General features: G+C 55.0%; 4 protein-coding genes across 4 annotated transcripts; 2 read left to right on the top strand and 2 right to left on the bottom strand.

Annotated features, from left to right (window-relative positions):
* Positions 1 to 1,731: 1,731 nt before the first annotated feature.
* COCSUDRAFT_32021 (hypothetical protein) lies at positions 1,732 to 2,518 on the top strand (the record flags this gene model as incomplete). The annotated part of the gene is made up of 1 exon (XM_005651993.1): positions 1,732 to 2,518. A coding segment is annotated over exon 1 (470 nt), but the record flags the coding sequence as incomplete, so codon positions are not given.
* COCSUDRAFT_52185 (hypothetical protein) lies at positions 2,512 to 3,587 on the bottom strand. The gene is made up of 3 exons (XM_005651992.1): positions 3,389 to 3,587; positions 2,996 to 3,167; positions 2,512 to 2,879 (listed from the first exon to the last, which is right to left on the bottom strand). The coding sequence occupies exons 1-3, from the start codon at positions 3,475 to 3,477 to the stop codon at positions 2,667 to 2,669; spliced, it is 474 nt and encodes a 157-aa protein (XP_005652049.1). The 5' UTR covers positions 3,478 to 3,587; the 3' UTR covers positions 2,512 to 2,666.
* Positions 3,588 to 4,347: 760 nt separating this feature from the next.
* Positions 4,348 to 7,472, top strand: COCSUDRAFT_11277 (thiolase-like protein; the record flags this gene model as incomplete). The annotated part of the gene is made up of 8 exons (XM_005651991.1): positions 4,348 to 4,554; positions 4,734 to 4,910; positions 5,032 to 5,159; positions 5,433 to 5,660; positions 6,005 to 6,167; positions 6,504 to 6,746; positions 7,041 to 7,094; positions 7,239 to 7,472. 8 exons carry the CDS (start codon positions 4,348 to 4,350, stop codon positions 7,470 to 7,472), a joined length of 1,434 nt encoding a protein of 477 aa, XP_005652048.1.
* A 1,326-nt stretch (positions 7,473 to 8,798) lies between these two features.
* Positions 8,799 to 14,586, bottom strand: COCSUDRAFT_52184 (formate-tetrahydrofolate ligase; the record flags this gene model as incomplete). Its single annotated transcript, XM_005651990.1, has 13 exons — positions 8,799 to 9,714; positions 10,192 to 10,356; positions 10,630 to 10,766; positions 11,151 to 11,381; positions 11,557 to 11,653; positions 11,936 to 12,150; positions 12,605 to 12,723; positions 12,920 to 13,039; positions 13,376 to 13,518; positions 13,661 to 13,777; positions 13,925 to 14,103; positions 14,222 to 14,273; positions 14,443 to 14,586. 13 exons carry the CDS (start codon positions 14,584 to 14,586, stop codon positions 9,541 to 9,543), a joined length of 1,893 nt encoding a protein of 630 aa, XP_005652047.1. The 3' UTR covers positions 8,799 to 9,540.
* Positions 14,587 to 15,328: the final 742 nt, after the last annotated feature.

Below are 15,328 nucleotides of genomic sequence, written 5' to 3'. Positions count from 1 at the left end.
GGTCTACAAAAGGTTGCAAGTAAGGTTGAAAGAAGTTGCTGTAACCCACCTGACGTTGTGGGCTGGACCAAGCGTGTGATATTAAGAGAATTGCTTGCCGCCAAGGAGCTGTAAAGCGGCTCTGCAGCAGCCTGTGCACCCCAGATTCTATTTAGACAATAACCATCTTCTCGCAGGGTTGTTCGTGTTGGAACGGCTTCCTGTTGGGTCGCTCAGAGTGTGTGGCTGATGTGGCCTGTTTGACATGTGGCAGGACTTCAAGGAGGCTGCGCGGCTGTCAGCGGAGAGCAAGGCGCAGAGCGCTGAGGCGGAGGCATCCACCGCCAGAGCAAAGGAGTTCCGCAGTCGCGCAGCAGGCCTTGAATCGAACGATGCGGCGCTGACCAACGACGTCGCGCGGCTCTATGGAGAGGTGCAGGCTGGCGAACGTGTCTTAGCTCTGGCCAAGTGGCGATCTGTCAAGGTACAGTCACAAATATGCTTTGTCTCTCCTGCAATCACCCATCAGGACGCTCACATTGTTATTTGTGCCACTCTAGAAACAAAAAAGAGAAAAAGAGAAAATATCCTCATTGGAATGTACCTACGGTGGAGGCCACATGCACATGGGGGTCATTGGGAAAATTGAATGGGAAAGTGGAAATTTGGGAAAATGGGAATGGGAATGGGAAATTTTGTGACAATGTTTGCACTTTTTTGCAGGCGGCCGAGCTGGACACGAAGCTGCAGATCGAAGCGGCGGTATCCGCGGAGAAGTTTGAGGAGGCCAGCACGCTGCAGGCGGAGCACGATGCCGCCGCCGCCGACGCAGCCGCCATTGCCAGCGCGCACGGCTTTACCGCCAGCGACCTGGGCGATGCACTGCGCTCCCTGACGGCCACACCTGATGCCGCAGCCCCCGGCAACCCCCCGCTCGTGCAGCCTGCACTGGAAGAATCTCACGGCAACGCGCCAGTGAAGTCGACCAGCGCTGCACCCGGCTCGATGCAGCTGAAAGGTGACGAGAAAAAGCCGGCCGGCGATGCAGAGGACAGTGATTTCAGCCAGCCGGGAGCGGCGGCGGCGCCTCTGCGCGCGCCGGTCGCGTACACCGGCCCCAGATCCAGTATGGGCGCGCGCTCAACCAGCCATGTCGCCACCGACGGCAGCGAGTCTGTCTGCTCTCTGTCCCTCGCGTCAGACGGGAACCTATCATCCGACGCCGACGGCCACGCGCCGCTTCCCGGCCCGGCGGCCGACGTCGCGGCGCCGCCGCGGCCGGCCGCGGCAGTGCGGGCTCTGCTGCAGACGGCCGGCAGCCGGGAGGCGCTGCGCGAGGCTCAGCTCGACCGGCAGCTGTCGGAGGGCGACTGCGCCTCCGGATACCTGGCAGATTCAGACAGCGTCAGGGAACGCCTCGCGCTGCACGGCTCCTACTCCAGCATCGACAGCATCATTACCGGCGCCGGCGGCCTCATCCGCCATCCCAGCGGCAAGCTGCCGGTCGCTGGGCGCGCCGGCCGAGGCTCCGAGCCCACAGTGCACACCCTGGAGGAGGCCGAGGGCGAAGTGGAGGGTCAATCCGGCCACCCGGTGCCTGCGCTTGACCTGGAGCAAATCCGCGAGGGCAAGGAGAACGGCTCAAACAACACTGGCCGGGGCAGCGACGCGGGCGACCTACTCTCTGGCCGTGAGGAGCTGCAGCAGGGCTACGAGCAAGGCATGTTTGGGGGCCTCAGCATGGCGGAGGCGGCACATATGCACCACATCGACAATGCAGGCAGCACTGCCGGCACGATGGGGGGCGATTCAACGCAATGGGGCGGCAGCGACGCCGGCGCAGGAGACATCCTCGGCAGCGCGCGCAGCATAGGGGCCGCCCCCGGCGCGCATGCAGACGCGGCCTTTGACGAGGACGCCGCTGAGTCACACTACGATGCCAGCGCGCACAACATGCACAGCGGCCCGGCCACGCCCGAGGTGCATCTGAACGGGGCGCACAAAGGGGACAACGGGCAGAAGGTGTCGGAGGAGGGAGCCCTGGCACGCACTCACAGCGGCGGGAGCGTGCACAGCTTCCCCAGTATGTCCAGCCCGCCTGCATCTGCCTCAAAGATTATGGGTGTGGCAGAGCCTGGAGTACCCCTTCCTGGGGAGCACCCCGAGGCTGAAGAGACCAGTTTAGACGGCGCAAGTGGCGACATGTTTGCAGGCCTCATGTTGGGTAGCTAGGTGTAACACTTGTGGACCTTCCCATTCAGTGTGATAGTGCCATGTCTACAAGGTTTGGCGTTTTGACATCATCTTATATCAGGTGTTGCATGCAGTCAGTTGGGACAATATTGTTCAGGCAGGAAGTTCAGTTTATTTCCTGGCCTATCACCGGATATCTTGTTTCAACATTGTCCCATATTTGGCAGAAAAAGCGAAGGACAAGTTCAACAGTTGTATATGTTTTCTTCTATCACAACGGAGAATTTTTAGGGCAGTCCACTTTCAGCACCTAGAGGTGTGTGATGAGACTGAAGAGTTCCCTTCCTGAGATGCTTTCAACGTTTGGGTTTCTCACTGGAAAAGCATCACGCTAGACTGTTTACACCGATTTGTCACTTTATGAATAGAGCCCTTTGTATATACTTCACTAGTACACAATAAGTGTCACAAAATTAGAAGTGTACATCAACTCATCACGAGTCATGGTTCTCAAAACAGAAGCGCCCTCCGCTGCTGGGAATGGCAAGCGCCTTGAGGCGCAGCAAGGCCGGCAAGCATACAGCAGCCTCATAAGACACCTTGCACGCCGATAGATCAAGCACCCGCAAAGACTTTGGCAGATGCTGCAGCTCAAGCAACAGGTACCCCTTCAATGTCAGCTCCTGCAAACTCTCCAGTGGCTGCACCTGCAGGCAGACACAAACCATGCTGTAAAGCACTGTTCTACTTTTTGCTCATTTGTCAGCATAAAGCACAACATGAATGCATGCATTTCTGTTGCAGCAGGAGGAATGTTTCTCACCCATTGGGACTGGAAAGGTATCAGAAGAGGCTGAGCGGCCTTGCCATAATCACCACTGGTCAGCTCAAGGATTCGCAGAGATGTGAATTGATGCGCGCATGCAAAGAACTGCTTATATGACCTAGAGAGGTTCAGGCTCCGCAGCATTGTCAGATTTGCTGCATGCCTTTCCCTGCAAGGCAGCCATGTTCGTCCCTCAGCATCACTGCCAATGGCTCACGTTCCACTGCTCAATCAACCAGGTGTGCTTTCAACAGGCCATTGATCGACTGCAGCATTGCACTTTTTGCTGCATACAAATGGGAAACGGCTTTTTGAGAGGCCATTTATCGACTGCACAATTGCACCTTTTGCTGCATACAAAGGGGGATCAGCTTTTCTAGAGGTGGCTACCTGAATGCTGAGGAGAGTAGTACAGCGGCCACTCGCTCGTCCTGAGGTTGCAGCTCGAGGTGTACAATGAGGAGCTTGGTGCGCTGCATTATTTCTTGTTCATCATCTGTGATCTCTCTGCCAAGCTTCAGTGCGACTGGCTGTCCAGCAAGGGCGCTCTGGAAGGCCTTGTTGACCGTGCTGAGGCTGTACCACTTGTGGAAGTCCCAGACATCTGGTGCAGCCTGTAGGGCATTCGTGATTTGCCACACCAGATTTGAGTCTGTCAGCACCTGCTCTCCGAATCTGCGATGTGTAACACAATGTGTTATAGGTGCACCGCTTTATGATGTTCAAGGTCATCATTTTAGGCAGGGCTACAGTACTGCAGGTGGGACAGGACTTTACTTCCTCTTGCAATTACTAACTAGGTAATCAAGACACTACGACTGATCTGGAATATAAATTGTGTGGTAGGCGAACCTAGTCTCGCGTCCTGATACACTGCAAGAAAAGCAATCGTCCAAAGTACTCTCGGACATCTCTCGGCTGCCCTTGACCATCAGGACGCCTGGCACAAAGGGCTCGCGCTGGACAGTGTATTTCGGACCCGATGTTAGGATTTCGGCGCCTGATGATTAATCTGCGCAAGATCGTAGGAGTGTTGGGCTCTGTAGACTTGGCCCACGCGGATGGTCGATGGCAATATTGGACCGGAACGCCGTATGAGCGTGCCACCGTCCTGACTTTCTAGTGTGCAGCATGTGCAACCATAACTTCTGAATCGACTAAGTGATCTCTGTATTGTATTGGAACTTCTAACGTTGACTTCAGATCACCTGAAAGACTCTAAATGCCGATTGATGCCCAAATTGGAGGCGATGCTTAGTTGAATGCGTACGTGATCAGGGCACTGCTGGTGTTGTTAATGCGATGGATGAAAGTGGTAAGAGTACACAGTAGATGACATTGACTGTGGTATGAAAGCGCTCCAACAGACTGGCAGGAGAGCATCAGAGTGGCACGCACTCATCAGGAGACCTTTCACTACCCTCATCGAGGATGCGTTTGGTGTGCCTCCGAGACAACAAATTCGAAGAGTGGTAGTCACTGGTCTTGGGCTGGTGACTCCCCTAGGCATTGGCTTTCAGAATGTCTGGAACAGACTGCTACAAGGGGAGTGTGGCGTAAAGAAACTTACTGCTGCTGATCTGCCAAAGGCAAGGACACCAGCTTTATGAATCTGGAATGAGGCACTGTACACAATGTCCAGTAATGTGACGAAAACCTGTCCTGCAGCACCCTCCACGTAATATCTACAAATCTTGGCTGTCCCTTTGTACTTTTGAAATTCCAAGCCGCTGAGGGGAGGGGCGGTGTGGTCCTACAGGGACATGACAAGGCCCTCGAGAAGCTGTCCAGCAGGGTGGCTGCGATGGTGCCAGAGGAGCAGTTCCGTGAGGCGTTGGAGGCAGCTGGTCTGAGAGCCAGCAACTCACGCTTTGTCAACTTTGCTGAACTGGCTGCCATCGAAGCGCTGCAGGTGCTGGCTTGCTATCTTCCACTAAACACATGCCTGTCAGTAATTTAAAGAGAGATGCACATCTTGGTCAGCAAGCTTGCTGTACAGACCAGGCATGGGAGTAGACTAGCTTGTGCTGCAGGATGCAGAATGGGAGCCGGTGAGCGAAGCAGAGCATCAAGCCACCGGCGTGGCGATCGGATCAGGGCTGAGCTGCACAACGGATCTGGCAGAGGCTGGCGTGCATGTCACACAGGGCTCCGTCCGAAAGTGAGCATCTCATGTCTGTCCCTGTCATGTCATCATCACAACCTTGTGCAAACCAATGTGGGTCATGCTCCCACAGGAACCATTTCTGCTGCAGGAGCTTGTCTCCAGCAGCGCAGTGACATGGCCATTCGATGTGCTCCTTCTAACAGATGCAATAAAGATATTCACTGATTCTGAGCGCAGATGAACCGGCACTACCTGGCTCCCTAAAGCGCTTGCTGCACTGAACTCCTGCAAGCACGTGTATTGATGTGCATTGGGGTGAATTCACAGGATCAGCCCGTTCCTGGTAACGCGGATCCTGGCCAACTCGCCGGCAGGCGCGGTGAGCATCCGGCACGACTTCCAAGGCCCCAACCGGGCGGCGGCGACAGCGTGCGCGGCCGGGGCTGACGCGATAGGGGACGCCTTCAACCTGATCCGCCACGGCGACGCTGATGTCATGGTGGCCGGGGGGACCGAGGCATGCGTGGACTCCGTGGCCCTGGCCGCCTTTGGCAGGTGCCCTGCAGCTTATGTGCAAGCATTCACTATTTTACTAGGTCATGTATGCCTTGGTTCAGGTGCTTTGACAATGTGTCCACTGTCAAGCTAGGCGATGCCTGCCTAATCATGTGCATGTGATGCCAATTGAGCTGCTGTTTGGTTGCTCTGACAGTGAGGCCCGGCAACTTATGTGACGCACGCCCGTTGATGTGCCTGCAGTGCCAAAAGTGATCACTCTTGTATGCGCAATCAATCACTTGCCAAGATCCTTTCTGCCCACGTCCATTCCAGCATCGCACACTTCTAAGCACGGAAGGTGAGGCTGCGCAAGGGGCCAACGGGAGGTCTGTGCCGCGCAGGATGAATGCGCTGAGCGCCAAGTACAACGACGAGCCGTGCAAGGCCTCGCGCCCGTTTGACCGCGACCGCTGCGGCTTTGTGCTTGGGGAGGGCGCCGGCGCGCTCGTCCTGGAAGAGCTGAGCCACGCCATCGCGCGCGGAGCACCCCACATCTACGCAGAGGTGCCGCGCACAGCCCATTCCCTTGAAGAGCCGTATTAGAGCGTCACAAGAGGACACAAAGCCTTATCATCCGTAAGGGCTGGCTGAGAGCCACACAAGGGGTGGCAAGGGCGCAGTCATTCCCGAACCTTGAGGCAAGGTCTTTGTTGAGTCAGGGGCAGGAAGTCCTGCACCATTGTAGAAGCACTGCTGTTGAGCTTTGGCGCTCTGAAGAGTAGCAGCTGAGTATGTCATCATAGATCCTGCTATAGTGAGATTACCTTCTGATCATACAGATGCCAGTGAACTATCGTTTTGAAGAAGCAGCTGAGGGGGTGCTGTGTTTGCTGGTGACAGCTGCGCGGCTATGGAAGTTCGGCGGACGCCAACCACATAACCCAGCCGCCGGCGGACGGCCGGGGCGCGGCGCTCGCGATGCGGCGCGCTCTGCGCGATGCGGGCACCAGCACCGCTGACGTGGCATACATAAATGCGCACGGCACTGGAACGCCCCTCGGCGACGTGGCAGAGCTGCGCGCGATCCAGACTGTGTTCGGCGGCGCAGGCCCTGACGCCGGCAGCGCTGTCCGGAAGCACAAGGTGATTGATCAACACTTGCTCAAGTTCACGCATGTAAATTGGCATATTAAGAAATGGTCAGGGTGCACATGATGATGTAGCAGCGTAGGAGGGAAGAATTGCAGTCTTGTCAGCAACACACACCAGTTGTGCAAGTCACAATTACAGGTTGGTATGGTGCAAGCTGGTGCTGACTGATGTTTGTCACTTTAGGGAGGCATCCTGGAAGCTGTGGAGCACGTCCTGCAGATTGATCCGCCAGCGACGCGGCAGGGCTTGCCAACAGGCAGCCTGCCACTGATTTCCAGCACCAAGGGCGCCACAGGGCACCTGCTCGGAGCTGCAGGCACGTTCCTGACTTGGCAGCATGTGTGGGGAACATAATATGATGTGCACCTTTGGGATTCTTTGGGTCGATGATGTGACCCAAGACAAGCTGCACCTTGGGAGGGGTACACGAGGCTGTTTTTGGGGTGACGGTATCAGCCGCGCTGCAATGCAGGCGCTGTGGAGGCCGTCTTTGCAGTGATGTCCCTTGTGGACAACACTGCGCCACCGACTCTGAACTTGGAGCACCCTGAGCCAGGCCCATGGGAGGACTCCCTTGTTGGGCAGGAGCCGCAAAAGCTGCCGGTGCAGCCCAAACAGGTTGTCACCAACTCGTTCGGCTTTGGAGGGGTCAATGCCTCGCTGGTTTTCTCTTCGCCCCCCATCGTTCTGGATGCTGTTGTGGATGGCACACCCTGAATGCTGCCCACAGGAGAATCATCAACAGGAGAAGTCTCTGTTGCAGCTACTTTCAGTGTTGTCACCTGGAGGGCTCTCCTTTGAGAGTCACCAATCTGCTGTCTACACTCTCAGTGTATGTGTCTGAATGCATGGTAGTTTCTGCTTTGGTGGGCTGGCTAGCCCTTTCATGCATGCGTCCACATGGATACGTGCGCTTGTATGCACCTGAGATTTTGAGATTTATGATTAGCTCTGAATGCAGAATTTTTACATTGCTTTTATTCTTGCGTAGATGCGCAGTGTCAATAGGACGGGAACAATGCTGCAAGGAATTACAAGTCCCTGGCTATTGTCATTGTTGTTGGTCCATTGCTACTCGCATGGCACAAGTCGACCCTCCACAAATCTTTTGCCGGGCTTGGCAGGATTGATGACAAAGCCTGTCACCTGCAGAATGCAGTGGGGAAATAGTATCTGTGAGCCTTGCACTTCTGATTGTGCTGTAAAATAGTTTGCCCCAGATGCAAGCAGACCTGCTTGATGAACTCATGGCATATCCCATAGTCTCGGAGCGCTTTGCCGTCCAAGCAGCGTTCTTCCATGAAGACAAGTTCCTGCAAGAAAAGCAAGATCTTGCACAGCTGGCAGAGAATTTCTCTGTAACAATAAGTCGAAACCACCAAAGTATTTTTTCCCGTTATGCTGCAATCCACTTTCAGGGACCTGTGAGTCGCTTGGCAGAGAGTATCTGCCAGATGTGCTGCCGATTTCTTCCACCTGGGAGTACCAGAGACATATTCAAATTTAAGCAACTGTATTTAAGGTACACTTTGGCAGCTGAGACCATGATTGCGTCCAAGGTGGTTTGAACTGAATTGGCTACCTTCTGTTTGAGTTCTTTGATGGAGGTGTCGATGCTGCAGTCGATCAGCTCGTAGCACTCTTCTCCCGGACGATCAGCTGGACGTATATGAACGAGGACTTGAACCTGCGATGTTGAGACAAGTATTCATGAGCGATGTCTAGGCACAGATGGCCACTTGTTTTTATGGCAAAGTGGGTCCGGTATCCAAGGACGTACCATGTTCTTCCAGCGACGCTTCGAGATGCTCACAAGTATGAACGTGTGGGCAGTAATTTGGTCGAGTAGCAAGCAAAACAAGATAGATGAAGTCGAAATCACCCGTAACCGTCGCTAGGGTTCCCAAGAGGTTTCGCTGGGTGATTTTTTTTTAAATCTGTCTACTAATATATAGTGGACAAGAAATAAAATTGAGATTTTTGCCTTTTTTGGTTTATCTTTGACACTGTTGAGTCGGGTTGCAATTTGAATGGGAAATCGCAGACAGATAGAAATTACATCTGTACACAGCTGCAGAGCCGTTCAGCTGTCACAGCCCCGCAGTGCACAGGCCACCGGCATGCCGACATACTGCGTGATCATGTACAACCGCGCCATCATGGTGCATGTGCAGGCATGATGCTCAACAAGGCATGCCGACACAGTGACTCAACAAATTTGCAGCCTATTACACTGCAGTGCTGGCAGCACAAGTGAAAGCTGAGTCCATTTGCCAGAACTCCAATGCACTGTCCTTCACACTCCGAGTGTGAAGCTTGCTCGACTCGAGAAAACTTCTCCTTCACGTGACAGCTACTCTCCTGTCAATAGCCTCATCCATCTAAAGCCTCCAGAAGCTTGAGCACACCGTTCTCTCCTCTGCACGTATGTCAAGTATCCGCACACCGATTTGCACGTAGGAGTGTTCCCAAAGCAACTTAACTTGCATTCAGTTGCATAGCCAGCTGAGCATGCAACGACAGGTGCCGCTTGAGAGGCCCGGCGGTCAGGCAATCAATACCCACCCCCTTTTGCCAATTTGGAGAGGCGCCCAGACCTCAGCTCCCCTGAGAGTCAAATACCTCTGAAGCAGGAGAGGCGATGCCCGGAAAGGCGAAGGGGTCAGATCCCAGTCTCCTTGAGACCCAAACACCTCAGAAGCAAGGGATGCGATGCCAGGTTGGCAAGGAATTCAACTCCCCAGTCCCCTGGACAGTCAGAAGCCTCAGAAACAGGGGAGGCGGCTCAGGACAGGCCGACGATGCGGCCGGAGACTGGGTCAATGTCAATGTCGTAGAAGCAGGGCCGAGTGGGGAGGCCGGGCATCATCATCATGTCGCCCACCAGGGGGATGAGGAAACCGGCCCCCACGCTCGCGCGCACGTCCCGGATTGGCAGCACAAAGCCCGACGGCGCGCCCTGCGCAGCAATGACGCACATATGTTATTTGCTGTGCCACTTGTCGAGTTGCCTGTCTGTTGCTTGCCAGCTTGTACAGAACACTGATGGTGGGTTCTACTGCTGATTCCCTTTCTGCTGCACAGGTTCTAGGCAGGGTATCACCTGTTATGCACACCCTCGGCTCCCATTTGAATTCCCAGGACCTTCAGATCCAGATGAACTTGACAAGCTATCACGAGACACGAAAGGCAGGGATGTAAAGACAAGCCAGTGTCATCCAACAGATATTGACACTACCGGCAGACAAATTTCCTGGCCTGGTCAGGAGACAGACACGCCGTAGACCAGGTTCACGGCGATTCGCAAGCGACTGCAGCTGGGGACAACATCTGCTGTAATCTTGGCGGTCCTGGACCAGCCACCAGGCAGTGCGAGCCGCAGGCATGTGACTGAACAGAGCACACTGGGGAGAATTTCAAGTGGGATAGAGGAAACCTTGGCGGAAGCGTCGGCTGAGAAGGAGTACTGTGTCTTGGCCATGCAGATGGGCAGACCGGCAAAGCCCATGCGCGTGTACAGCTCTATCTGCTTCTCAGCCTGAGGTAGGTACTCCACGCTCGCCGCCCCATATGTCTCCTTTGCTATCGTCTCTATCTTCTCCTGCTCGTGCACACCCCCCCAAACGCATCAAGAAAGCATTCTGCACCACACTCCCCAAGCACCAGTCTAATACAGATAACTCATGCTGTATTACATCACAGCTGGGTTCCAATTTCCCCCAGCTCCTTGCTTAAGGAGGGCCCGCACGTTACTGCACTGCTCAATCACCTCAGTGAGTGACAAAACAGACGTTTAGTCAATAGCTCGTGCTGGTCTGCATTCATGTAGGTTGCATGTAGGTTGCAGGAGGTAGAGCTCAGCGGGAGCATGCACCTTGATGGAGATGTCCAGTGGGTACAGGAACTCGAATTGCGTTGGCTGCTGGCAGGCCTTGATGACAGCCTCTCCCAGGTCCTTGGCTCCCTCGCCGCCCCGCGCATGGTGCCAGCACACCACCGCGTCAAATGCGCCTGTGCCCCATCAAAAGCCAGATTCACTGCCATGCAGCGGAGAGACTCAGCCTTCATCGGCGCAAGGTTGCTAGGCAATAACCCCTTTCAAAGGAAGTCATTAACAGATTTCTCCCTCTCTCCAATGGAGCGGGCCTGCTCTTGCGATAAGCATGTCACGCCACTGGGGATTTTGTGCCAGACGGAACAGGAGCAGATACCAGACATTGTGCCTTCCAGGTGCACCCAAGCAGTACTGGTAGCAGCTTGGAAGCCCTCCAGTCCAGCACATGGACTGACCCTTCACAACAGGAGGGGGTGGCCTGAGTCCGGGGCTTCAGAGCCATCAGGTCAAGCGTTTCATTTGCAAACGAGAAAAGGAGGGGTCTATGTCCGGGGGTGTGCCTGCGTCCAGCGCTGCGGTGCGCACGGCGTCAAGTTCGGCGGGAGTGTCGGTGGCGAATTTGTTGATAGCCACAACCACTGGGACGCCATATGCGCGCGCGTTGGCGATGTGGCGCGCCAGGTTGCAGCAGCCGGCCTTCACCAGCTCCGCGTTCTCGCTGCGGTACGTCTGGTCCAGTGGCTTGCCTGCTGTGACCGGAGGGCCACCTCCATGCATCTTCAACGCCCGCACTGCGCCAGAACTCAGCCTCAGCAAAGCTATCTTATCATCATTATCGTACCCTTTGGATTCAGCAGCAGCAGCAGCGGCGGCGGCGGCGGCAGAGCAAGGGCAATCACCGTATAGAGGTGACTGATAGAGCGCAGATGCAGAGGGTGTTTATATGGGTAGTTCTGGGGAGCGCACCGGTGGCAACGATGACGGCGCAGTTGGGCGTGAGGCCGCTGTAGCGGCACTTGATGTTCATGAACTTCTCCATGCCGATGTCCGCGCCAAAACCGGCCTGCAAGGGTGGCGCATCCCATCAGTCATTGCACGGGCTACACGCATGCTCTTATAATCGTGCAACGCCTGAGCCTGGAGAAAATCTGCCCAAAGAGGCCCCTTGTGCCTGGGTGTCGAAATTATCTGCGCATAGGTGTCTTCACATGTACGGCACATCGCAAGAAAGTTTTTCCTCCCTGCTTGACGCTCAAATTGCCTCCATGTGAATCCCTGCTTAGCGCCCGCATTGTTTAAATGTCCGTACACCGTTCTATTACCGAGACTGGGAGGAGGGCGGCACCTCGGTGACGACGAAGCCGTCGGGCCCGACAAGTTTGAGGCCAATCTGGTCGGCGACAATGGAGGAGTTGCCGTGGGCGATGTTGGCGAAGGGCCCCGCGTGCACCAGCACGGGCGTCTCCTCCAGCGTCTGCATCAGCGTCGGGTTGAGCGCGTCGCGCATCAGCACCACCAATGCTCCCCCCATCCCCAGGTCATCCGCCGTCACCGGCTCGCCTGCGTGCCGCCAGCCGCGAAATCTCAGCAAACGTTGCTTTACAACATTTTTGTGCATTTCCCCTGCTTTGCGTGTCGTTCGATAGGGTGCCCCATTCACAGATCATCAGGCGCCTTGTGGACCATAGGGAGACACACTCCCAGAGACGTACACAGGACATATGCTGCAGCCATGCTGGCATGGTCAGGGCAAACCTACATGCGATTCTATTGCGAGATGTCCCCGTTGCACCAATGCGGGGGTCTTTGCTCTTTGATCTCCATGCAACATTAATCACAAAGTGCATCGCTGACTCTCCTAGCCCCAAATCTTGCGCCCCATTGGGATACACAGAATTAGCTGGCAGACTGAGCCAGGGCCCACGCCTGACTACTCCATGCATGATAAGCGTCGCGCTGCGTGACTGAAAGTAAGGGATGGCTTGTGACCGTGTTGATCACGTTGGGGCCCCACCGGCTTTGCTGTTGCCGATGACCATGTTGCCCAGCCGCTCGCGCATGTCCGGCAGGGACGTGGTCAGCGCCAGCACCGCCATTATCTCAGACGAAACCGTGATGTCGAAGCCCGTTGTCCTGTCATACCAACATACCTTAGCCGAACAATTTACCCAAGTCATCTACCACAATGCTGCCACTCCTGCAAAAAGGGCTGTTGCTATCAGGATTTGGCTGACTGAGGGTCCAAGTATTCGCCCATGTGCCTATACACTGCCCCGCGAGTTGGAGAGGAAGTATACTGAGTGACATGGTGATTTGAAGGGGGGCGCACCGGGTCATGCCCTTCTCGGTGGCGGCCTGGCCGACGGTGATGGTGCGCAGGAAGCGGTCATTGGTGTCCAGCACCCTCCTCCACGTTATGGTCTCCGGGTCTATGTCCAGCCGCGCAAACCTGCGCACCCACGCCATCGTCCCTTCACCGTTCATTCCAATATGTTGAATAACCCGAAGCTATTAAAATCCGACGGACCGCCCTTGGATCGGGCCCGTTTGGGAAAACGCCCTTGCCTCTCATTCACCACTTACTCTTTACCAATCGAAACATAACCTATCCCATTTGCCTCTTATAATGCTATACTCCTGCCGCGGTGCACCACATCAGAGCCCAATGTGCTTGGACAGGCGTGTGATGAGATTGTTGCTTGAGCATTGGGCGGTATGCAGCAGCCAGCAGGAATGAAAGGGCAGACTAGGATGGAGGTGTTAGGCGGTCAGGAGGGCCACCCACTTGGAGCGCTCCTCGGTGGAGAGCTTGTCGGGGTCTGTCTCTGTGATGCCCAGCTTCTTGAGGCGCTTGTGCATAACCGGCGCAAAGCTCCTCGCCCCGCCCTTGCCCGCAGGACAGAGCCTGTTGAACAGCGCAGCGTCGCTCTGCATGCAGCCACAGCCACTATCAGCCATGCGAGTGTGGGCTTTGTGCAGCCCACACTCAAAGAAAGCTTGCTCTTTGCAGCCCGCACCTGATCACGCAGTAGACAGATGGTGCAAAGACATAGTCTGCTGGGAGGATCACCTGGGTGTTCTCGTGGAACATCCGCGCGTCAATGGCGGCGGCCAAGAGGTTGTTGGCGGCAGTGATGGCGTGGATGTCTCCTGTCAGGTGCAGATTCATCTCCTCCATAGGGATGACCTGCAACAGGCAAGAAATGTGACTTTCCCTGAACAGGCAGGAGTTGGGCATCAGAAGGGTTGTCAATGCTGTTCACCTAGAATTGTGGGGTCCTGCATGCATGGTAAGGATGTCATTGTCCTGTGTGACTGACACAAGGATGCGGACCTGACTGTAGCCGCCTCCTGCTGCGCCACCCTTGATGCCGAAGGTGGGCCCTTGGCTGGGCTGCCGTATGCAAGTGACGACCTTCTTGTCAAGATACGCGCCCAGAGCCTGGCAGACTCCAACCGTTGTAGTAGACTTTCCCTCTCCAAGAGGTGTGGGGGTGATGCCGGCAACCACCACTACATAAGAGGCAGACTTAGTTCATTTGTGATCCATTTTGTCTATTTAAAGTGCACGCTGAACTTGAGAGAATCGCAAATCAAAACGCTAGGATCCCATGGCCAAGGGTTTGCCCACCGTAGTTTCCATTTGGATCATCCTTTAGACTGTCCAGCACTGATAGCTTCACCTGCGCAACAACAATGCATTGAGAAGTGGCAGCGAGGGGGACCCAAAGCCCTTTGAACGCCTGTGATCTGACGCAGATGGCACGGCATTCGAAAAAAAACCCAGCTGTTGATTGCGTCCTATACCTTTTCTGACTGGGCAAATTGTAAAACAGAAGCTTCAAGGCACACCTTTGCTTTGGTGGTCCCGTGAGACTCGAAATCTGCAGGGCTGATGTTCAGCTGTTTGGCAATCTCCGTGATAGGTGTGGGAGTCACAGACTGAGCAATTTCAATGTCAGCAGGCACAGGATCTTGGAAATTCAGCTTTCCCATGCTGGCTGTAGCTGTACAGAACGCCTGCTGTGTCTGATGCCTACCAAACTGCGAAAGTGCAACCTTTGATCCAACCCAGTCGAGGCTTTTCAAGCCCAGCAATAAGTATTGTCTCGCTATGTTTGAATATCTCGCATGACGCGTGAAACTTGATTGTAATAGCCGCTGTGATCAACGACCTTTATCTCGGAATTGCGATTACCTATCTTGCCCCAGATGAGGGGGGCACCAATTCCATGATTGGTCAGCATTTGGCCTACAGCTTGCATGCATTCTGCTGGAATCGAAAAGCAGAGATGGATCACCAGGCCTGGCTTCTGTAGCACAGATGAGGCCTGGGAAGGTCGGTTTGATCAGTCATAATGCTGCAAGATCACTGAGACCTGGGAGATCACCTGGGTACGCCTGCTCATGCGGCACCTGTGATGGGCCACATGCATGCATGGGTCTGAGACTCCGGTACATGAATAGCAGTGACGGTCCTCGAGCATAGTGAGGGCAACTGCTGCGTGAAACGCTGTATGTCAATTGCAAGAGCTACTTGTCTTTACTGTTGCACCACTGGCATGCCAATCATGGTGCTATGCAGCCTGAGCGGCCAATGGCGCCAGGTCCTCTTCTTGCTGCTGCGTCACACTGTATACCTGTGGTGCTACGAGGAGGTCTTCCTGTCTGTGTTTCAGATGTCAAACCAATAATCAGGGCGTGCAGGTCCCTACAGGCATGCATTGTGCATTAAAAT

The sequence above is a fragment of the Coccomyxa subellipsoidea genome, assembly GCF_000258705.1.
Source record: "Coccomyxa subellipsoidea C-169, whole genome shotgun sequence".
Taxonomy (NCBI): domain Eukaryota; kingdom Viridiplantae; phylum Chlorophyta; class Trebouxiophyceae; family Coccomyxaceae; genus Coccomyxa; species Coccomyxa subellipsoidea.
This window is presented reverse-complemented; position numbering and strand designations above follow the sequence as displayed.

Excerpts from the sequence above, each read along its gene's own strand:
- COCSUDRAFT_52185 (XM_005651992.1), bottom strand. The coding sequence starts at position 3,477 with ATGCAGCGCACCAAGCTCCTCATTGTACACCTCGAGCTGCAACCTCAG. Across the intron at positions 3,168-3,388 it reads CTACTCTCCTCAGCATTCAG|GGAAAGGCATGCAGCAAATC; the intron begins GTAGCCACCTCT and ends GCTGCCTTGCAG. Across the intron at positions 2,880-2,995 it reads TACCTTTCCAGTCCCAATGG|GTGCAGCCACTGGAGAGTTT; the intron begins GTGAGAAACATT and ends GTCTGCCTGCAG.